General features: G+C 35.7%; 2 protein-coding genes across 6 annotated transcripts in view; one reads left to right on the forward strand and one right to left on the reverse strand.

The window, feature by feature from the left end:
• LOC105156405 (GDT1-like protein 4) overlaps positions 1–714 on the forward strand; it is a 5,531-nt gene extending 4,817 nt beyond the window's left edge. Inside the window, exons 13-14 of one of the 5 annotated variants that reach the window (XR_847351.2) lie at positions 26–108; positions 343–714. The gene's annotated coding sequence lies outside the window, so the exon portion shown is untranslated. The other 4 variants (XR_847352.2, XM_020691859.1, XM_011072525.2 and 1 more) reach the window with 4 other exon arrangements.
• LOC105156407 (lysine histidine transporter-like 6) lies at positions 2,604–5,934 on the reverse strand. The gene is made up of 8 exons (XM_011072526.2): positions 5,776–5,934; positions 5,533–5,672; positions 4,737–5,120; positions 4,225–4,618; positions 4,024–4,129; positions 3,216–3,307; positions 3,029–3,097; positions 2,604–2,910 (listed from the first exon to the last, which is right to left on the reverse strand). Exons 1-8 carry the CDS (start codon positions 5,803–5,805, stop codon positions 2,812–2,814), a joined length of 1,314 nt encoding a protein of 437 aa, XP_011070828.1. The 5' UTR covers positions 5,806–5,934; the 3' UTR covers positions 2,604–2,811.

Here is an 8,632-nt window from a genome sequence, read left to right on the forward strand (position 1 = left end):
AACTTGCTTTTGTTGTCGCATGCAGAAATGAAGATAACTCGTGGTTAAAAATAGACATTTAACATTGTAGAAGTTGTTATCCATTAGTAATTCAGGGGATGACAAAAGGTACTCAAAGATATTACCCATTCGTAATTCAGAAAGAAAGCAGATAGAGCAGCTCCCAATTTGCATGATCAATGCTAACACTGAACCTGATTGCAAGAAATTGGGAGATTATTGCATTCTTTTCACTGATGCTTTTTCTTCATTATCCTATAGTATCCCTTGCTTTTCAGTACGTGTTCAGAGATATATGCATCAACTGTGAATTGATCAACCTTTAATTCCTTTCTCAAACAGCAGCTACTTCATGCTCTAGAAGATCGACCTTATGGTACTTGTTCTCCCCTTTAAGTACACACCACAAGAAAACGGAAAAGCAGCAATTTCTGTTTCTTGATCAGTTGATTGCGACTTTGTTGAGAACAATAGCAACATAGCTTTGGAGGTGTTGGCTAAGCTTAATTGTGGATGAGTAGAATTTAAGAGTACGGGCATTACAGTTCATCCTCTCTGTTCTTAGGCAGCGTCAACTAATACCAGAACATTGTATTAATTGGAAAATTAGGTAAGATGATTACGTCTGTCAATCATCTGGTTGTCAAACTCATTCGAGTAAAAAACTGTGCTTTTTCCCCACAAAATGAAGAAAGCTTAGCACTTCTTCTATCACATCTCCAGTACATTAGTGCAAGACACTAGTAGTGGTTCCACTCTCTTTAGGAGCCCATGAATATTTTGTGGGTGTGCCAAAATGTTTTCGTGGAGTCATCTCACTTACTAGTGGTAGGTACGCTTGTATGATGCTCCCCAATGCAATCATTAGTAGGTGCTAAGGCGGAAATTTCACTTCGAATTGGACCTCGTCATATTAAAAAAAGTACATGGCAATTACAATGACAAGTACAGTTGTATTTGTTGTGTAATTGGTTGCTACAGTTTATTTAGAGTATATTAATTTCATGACAAGTGACTTGTCAACACCTTTTTTCTTTTTTTTATATATATCTCATCTTTTCCTGCAGACCGCAAACGAAAGTAAGTGGAAATGGCGTAGTTTGGCCTTCACTATAGATTATAGTTGTGTTTGAGGTGAATTCAAAGAGGAACCAGATCATCAAACCCTACCAAGCAAATAAAATAAAATTGTTGGGCCTCTGGGGACTGATTAGCTTCATGAAATCAACACGGTTGATGGCGAAGGGCTGATATTAGGACTCACACAATGAATGGTATGGATCATTCAAAATTGACCAAAGCTAGTACTCATAAAAGCCAATCACCAAACACGACTTCTCTATGACACCTGCTCCGGCTTTAGCTGTTTACAAATTTTAAGCTGTGAGCGACATATTTAGAGCCTAAGGCTTATATTCATGAAGAAAGATTGGTGATAAGCTCTGACGCAACAATCGGAACTCCCTAAGTTGATGATATTAGGGTCTCCGGTTGTAATGATTAATGTGAGTTTTAGTGCTGATTAATGAAATGTTTTGATGTACATCTGACGGCAAACATCATCATGTGGTGGAGTACTGTCCCACTTTCCACAAAAACCTGAACCCATTGGTCATAATGAATTGTAAGATATTTGACAACTTAAAAAGAAAATATTCGTAAGTACTTACTAAATTCTTACGACATAAAATTATAAAAAGAGTTTTATAAATTCTTAATAAGTTCTTTAGGGTCTAAACAAACCTTGTAGTTCTAATATATTAATAATAGAACTTCACTATTAATTAATATTTTAATAAAGTTAATTCAACCAATCGGGCCTGTCGTTGATTATTTGACAGTATGAACTCATGAAGCCAAAAGTCTCAAAAGGTAAGATGCTCCTTTCTCTCTCTCTCTTAATTTTTTTTTTTTACTTCTTTTCCGGGTGAGTTATCCTTAAGGTCGTGTTTGTCGAGGGTTTAAGGGACTGAAAGAAGGTTGGTGGGGAAAAGAGAAAAGGCGATAAATTGAAGGGAAAATGATTTTCCATCTACCTTGTTTGCCTAATTATAAAGACAAGACACAATAAAGAAAGAAACTCTTTGTTGGGGGGATAAAAAGAGGTTTAAACTTTAAAGGCGAAAAATTATCACCCCTTTTTTTTGTTCACTCCTTTTCCTCCATATTCCTTTTCATTAAGAGGCTAACCCACGGAGTTGTTGAACAGCCTAAACAACTCAACTTTTGGAATTATAATTCATATTTCTAGATTTGTTTTTTGAGCGGTGATTACATACATGATTATATTAATATCTCAATAAATTAAACAATACATCAATAATAGGTTGGTTTACTTATACACACAACATAATCCTAGTCGAGCTTAATTTTAAATAACCATCAAAGTAGAAGGTTTTTTTTCCCCCGAATCATATAAATCTTTGTGTTGTTTTTTTCATACTTCTTCAAAATCTGCTGAAGGATATTCAAATGGGTCGTAATTCACATGGTGTGAATTTTTAAATTAGTACACGACAGTGTTATCACATTTATCATAACGATCTACATTCAAAATAGGGTCCTGTACATGAACAATTCAATATAAAAACTATCGTAAAATATCAAAGTGTGGAAGTAGAAATTGATTGATTGTGGATCGAAATTGACATGACTTTAACATGCGAATAGTATACACTTACATATATGGAATAATAATACATTAACAACATATGGCAGATGACGACCTTAAACGCTCAACAACATTAATAATTCTTAATTAATCCTACGAACACAACAGAAGAGAAGAGTGAAAATTAAGTAGCGCAATAATTAGGAGTAAAAATCATAAGTGGAGGAATCAGCAACGATATTTCGCAGGCCGCCGATGGTGGAGGCCACCATGATCATCACTCCCACAACTATACATGCCTGTTTAATTCACAAAACTTTTACGATCATGACCAATCATAACAACATAAATATTATCGTCTCCAGGGACGAGAAAATTAATGAAGTTGGTGTAATTAATGTCCGAATATATGCTTACCCAGTTGATAATCCATGAGCGGCTGAATCTCTGTGGTTTCATAATTTTCAGCCATATTATGCTAGGTAGCTGCACATTTTTGTATATTCATCACACACACACACATTTATATATAGTTAATTAATACCATATATAATATGATGATCGAGGATAAATAAATAAATAATTAGGATAATTAAGGGCTCACAAAGTAAGAAGTAGGAGCAAAGCCGAAGCCACCAAAGAAACCGAGGAGGTCACCGAAGAAAGGGAAAGTCACACCAATGAATAGGGTGAAAGCTGCAACATTCCAATTCATTCATATATATGTTTGAGTATATATGTATAATATAGCATGAACCAAGAATATATAATTCCTCTGCAAATTCATTTATTATTTTTCTTAATTAGATTAGTTATAGCAGACATAATTTCTAATTACAGGATAGTGTAATTATTGACTGTAAATTTTTTTTCTTCTAAAATTACGAAAATCCCTTCTTTTCATCTTTTGTCATTAAAAGAACCTTATATTTATCTCTCTTTCGAGATTAGATACCAAATTAATAATCACAACACTGTGTTTCTGAGCAAACATGGGTATTTTTGTCATTTTCCTAAACATGACTGTCAATTCTAAGGGTTATAAATGAACCTCAAATATTGACAGGTAAAGAATCTTTTGACAAAAACAAAGACAACACAACCCTTTGAAATTATTAAAGAAAAAAGCAACGTGATCCCTGAATTTTTTTTTGAAAAAGGTTAGGAGTTAGGTGCCCTTTTTTTTATTTAAGAAGATTTTGTGCCTACTGTACTTTTATGGGGTAAACTGTAATTAACCCCTAATTCAAATGAAAAGATGTTGAATTTAAACATTGTGAACTAAATAGGAGCATTTGTAATTTCTCTGAAATGAAGGGTACAGTAACAAATTACACGATCCATTTGGAGTTCATTTATAATTCTTTTTTGTTCGGTCAAACTTTATTTAAATTCTTTTAAAAAATTCTTACCAACATAGGCAGAACGAACAATGAGCCTGAGAGCAAATCCAGGTGAAATGTTCAATCTCTTCACTATGCTTCTCTCCATTATGTCAAACACCGGCATTGCGTAAACCTGCAACCATCACCTCAATTCACTTATCACATACGCATATCAATACATCCAATGATCATAAATCATTAACACATATTACATCCACACTACTCCACCTGATAGCTTCCGATGACATGAACAACCACCATCAGATTAGCAGCCGCAATGAGCCATGCCGGCCTCTCAAGCGCCACCAGTACGTTATCAGGGACTTCTTGTCCAAACGCCCAATACCCGATCAGGGCGACAGGGAAGTAGCATATTGCATTAACGAAATAGGCCAAGACAACGCCTTTCCACATCGGCACCCTTGAGGGCTTCTCAGGAGTGGATGGAATGGTGGCCTGAATCTCCAGCACGACTGCATGGCCAGCATAAGCAAATGTGATCTGCCCCAAAGCATTGAAGACCCTGAACATGGCATCAGCCCCACTCGTCTTCTTGTACGCGTAGCTCACGTTCGGGGCTTGTCCCTTGCTAAGGCTGCCCGCCCAGGCTATAGTTGAGTAGCTGCACCAAAAGTGCGGTTTTACTTACATTCTAGTAACATAAATTTGTGGTTGCAAAAGGTTCAACAGCCTGTCTTATATTTCCTAGCAGTAACATAACTGTGCAAAAGATCAATTACCATAGTGACATGATTGCAGCCGCCAACGAAACACCAGTGACAGAATTGAAGTCAGGCAGCTGAGAGAGGAAAAAATGAAGGCCTCCAAAGATGCAAATCCAGTAAGATTGCCTGATAGGGGTGCAAGTGGTGCAGACTATTTCCATGAATTTCTTGAGGCACTTCCCTCCAGTGACCATATACACAATATCACAGCCCACCTGGACAATGAGTTGCTGAGGCAGCACTATCCAGGGCCCGAGTCTTGGCCCAAAGGCATGTCGTCCCAGGTCGTAGTATCGGTCGAAACGAATCCCAGGAACGCATTCGTGGAGCCGTGTCATTTGCCACATGGTGTGCAAGGTGATGCACCATGATAGTATCATCACAAATGTTCCAGGTCCCCTGTGACAATGAGATACAAGGCCATTGAGGCAACTGAACTGGTAGATCAAATGAAACAGAAAAAGATAACCCTATGAGATTTGGTATATTGTAGAAAAGCCCCTCAACTTTTTTGAAGCTAAAACTAGTTCCTGCTGCAATCTTCAGATTTTCTCATCATCCAATCTTATAAATCATGGGCTATTTAAAGAGCTCCTTAACTTTAGAAAATAAAGCTAATTCTTCATTTTAGGCTATATGAATTTCTACTTATCATCTTGTCTCAAGGGAATACGTAATATAAAACATGACTGCAAGGAATTGCAACATAATTCTAAAACAAAAATCCTTCATTTACAATACATCAAAACTTTGAGGGTGTCAGTGTAGTTATCCCATAATTGAACTAGCTCCGACCAAAAATTTTACTTACCATCCTAAGTAAGCCATGGCATATGGCAAGCTGAGAACTCCAGCACCAACCATGGCTGTGACGGTGTGAAAGGTCGAGTACCACCACTCTGCCTCGCGAGGGGGGCCGTTTTCTGCCCATTTCTCATCCGACGGAACTTCCTGCAACAATGCATACAAATTAGTCACTACAGAACAAATAGTGCCAGTTTTTCTAGCTTAAGAGAACTGATGGTCAAAACAAGAAAGAAAGAAAGCAACTCACTTTGGGCTGTGGAGGAGAAGCTGAAACCATTCTTGCAACCTTAGCAACAGCTAGCACACCAAGAATGCAGGAGTTGAGTTGCTATCATAGGCTATTTGTAGTGGTTGATCACTTATAGTGTAAAGGGTGGTAAATGGCCCTTCTATTGGCCAACTTCACTTTTTCTAGTAAATTTTTGTTGCTTCATTTAAATAAAGCTAATATTTCTTTGTGGATATAGTGATCAAGACACACTAAAGGGTAGTAGATTCAATGAATTAAATGGTGATTTTGTAGATTCTTTGTATATATTGGATAAGACATGCTTAGAAAAGATTTAAATCACTTAATTATGGTAATTAAAATAAAATGGGATGATCATAATGGCACCACGAGTGGCTCAAAGTTGACTCAAATTCATGAGGCTTTTTACCCCTTTTACTTAAAAGTTGGTGAATTGCATTGTGGTCCATGAGTTCAGCAAATTGTCATGCGTACAAATACGGCCTGGTAGACCCACACCTTTTAATTTCTTTTTTCGTAAATGTAAAAGGTTAAGTCGGAATAATTTCATTGTGATTACTCCAACTTAAAAATCTAACGGGCATGGAGTATTCTTTTGTGCCAAAACTTGTTGAGATACTTATTAACTTGATCACCACAGTTCCACCAACATACTAATAAGTCAAGCTCAAAATTTACCAAATAAAGTATAATAGATGGTCCGCTGCTATGCCTTAATACGTCCATATAAAATAGCAAACTATACATCCTACATAAGATCAAACTCGCAACACTTGACAACTAGATCACCATCTTAATGGGCTACCTTTAAATAACTACACATGTACCAAAAGAAAGCATCACTTAGGTTTTGAGTTGAATTTTACGTCATCTACTTAAATTTGAGTAGTATTTTATTAGAAATTAATTTTATATTTTCATATTATATATATATATATTCTATGTGTAAAACTATAGATGATTCAATATTATACACATAAAATATGTATATAAATTATGTGCATAAAACTAAACTGGTCCAAAGAGGTCCAATCAATTCAAAAAAAAAAAAAAAAATGAGAGGCCCGTAACATTTTAAGAGACTTAATATGATCTGGCAAGCGGCTCTGGTGGGTGTCTCACAAAAAACAGATAGGCAAAAGGAGGACGTGCAGGACATCCCTGACTTGGACGATGATCAAAATCTGTCAAAATATTCGGCCTAAAAGATCCCCACACATGGTAACCTACTCTCCCACATGACACTTCATCAACTCAGCTGTCAGCAGTCACCATGGACCACATTGGTCCTAGGATGATTTTCCTAGCGACTGGGATTCCTTGCAAAGGAGGAGTCCCCAAGACAAAGTAAAGACGGAAGGACTCCCTAGCAACTAGGACTCACTGTGGATGAGGGGTACCCCCTGATTGAAGAGGAATCCTATTAATACACATCCAACTATGGATAAGGATGATATGTCCCTTATCCCAACCAACCCTAACCAACTTCCGCAAGAATCTTAGGTGGGTGGATAGACCCCCAACAAACGAGCATACCCCTATAAATACAGGTTTACTCCTACATACGGGGAACACCTTCATGAGACCTTATCACTCTCTAAACAATCTCTAAGTACTCTACAAACGCATTATCACGTGTTCTTGCACTTTTTATTGATTTTATTTACCATATCTCGATTTTCAATCACATTTATTTTACTTTTTGACTTTATTCAATCTCAAATCCAATACTAACTTAAGTGTCAGAGTGCTAACACTTTTTTTACAAGTCTCCCGTTAGGATTTGCATTTACTTCAACTAAAAAATTTGAATGATTATTCAGATTCATTGAACTCGTACGTTTTTTTGTCGCTCAATATAAAATATATAACCAAATAAAAGTTTCAAATGGTACGAAGAAAATTACTTATGTGCTAATAATATACTAAAATTTCTCAAGAGTTGGCCTTTCGGGTAGCACTGTGTTAATAGGGTAAATAGTTAATCAATCGTTATATTAATCAGTTACTAAGTACCTCTCAAGTCTGAACCAACCAGAACTGTCTGAAATAATGACGTGGTAGACAATAAACATGCATCACTTAGTTGTACTTAGAAAGGCTGATCCTCTGCTTATTGCCCGTGGTTACAGCTGACACTAACCTCGTTTTGTTTTTTTTTTTCTTTTCTTGCTTATTAATACTATCATTACATATGCAAATATCAAAATGTTCAATTGAACACATTAATCATTCAAGATATAAAGTTGATTAACATGCCAGATTTTAGAATGCGACGTATAAATTAAGAGCCTAATATGTATCAAAGAAGTGTCAGATTATCTAAGGAATGATTACACGTCACTCTTCTATTTAGTATTCTTGACATTTGTTTAGTCTAACAAATAGATTTTTCAATTAAACATAATTAATAAAATTTGTTCACATTAGCAAAAAAATTAAATGAATATCCATATTTATATGAAATTGATCTATTACTGATTTATTGCAAGTCAAATAAATCTTTTATGACCAAATTATTTTTATAAGGGTAAAGCTATACTCTTATGATATTCCTCCTCACATGCATAAAGATGTATGAGGGTAGCTTTGTCAAAAAAATATTTATTTGACCTGATCAGTAGGTAATATGTCAATCAAGAATAAATATGAAGTTTCATTCAATTTGCCTTATTAATATCAACAAATTTGGTAAATTTTGACTAATAAAAAATCTATTTGTTAGACTACAAACATCAGGAGTATTAAATGTAATTTTTCATATAATTACATCAAACTTTAGGAACGCTGTGTAATCATCCCATTATTTAATGGGACAATTACTTTTTTTTTTTGGGAGGGGGGGGGGGGGGGT

This window comes from Sesamum indicum, linkage group LG2, assembly GCF_000512975.1.
Source record: "Sesamum indicum cultivar Zhongzhi No. 13 linkage group LG2, S_indicum_v1.0, whole genome shotgun sequence".
Classification (NCBI taxonomy): domain Eukaryota; kingdom Viridiplantae; phylum Streptophyta; class Magnoliopsida; order Lamiales; family Pedaliaceae; genus Sesamum; species Sesamum indicum.

Coding starts and splice junctions, on each gene's coding strand:
- LOC105156407 (XM_011072526.2), bottom strand. CDS start 5,805: ATGGTTTCAGCTTCTCCTCCACAGCCCAAA. Junction 4,130..4,224: donor ATGTCATCGGAAGCTATCAG/GTGGAGTAGTGT, acceptor TGATGGTTGCAG/GTTTACGCAATGCCGGTGTT. Junction 3,098..3,215: donor TTGCTCCTACTTCTTACTTT/GTGAGCCCTTAA, acceptor AAAAATGTGCAG/CTACCTAGCATAATATGGCT.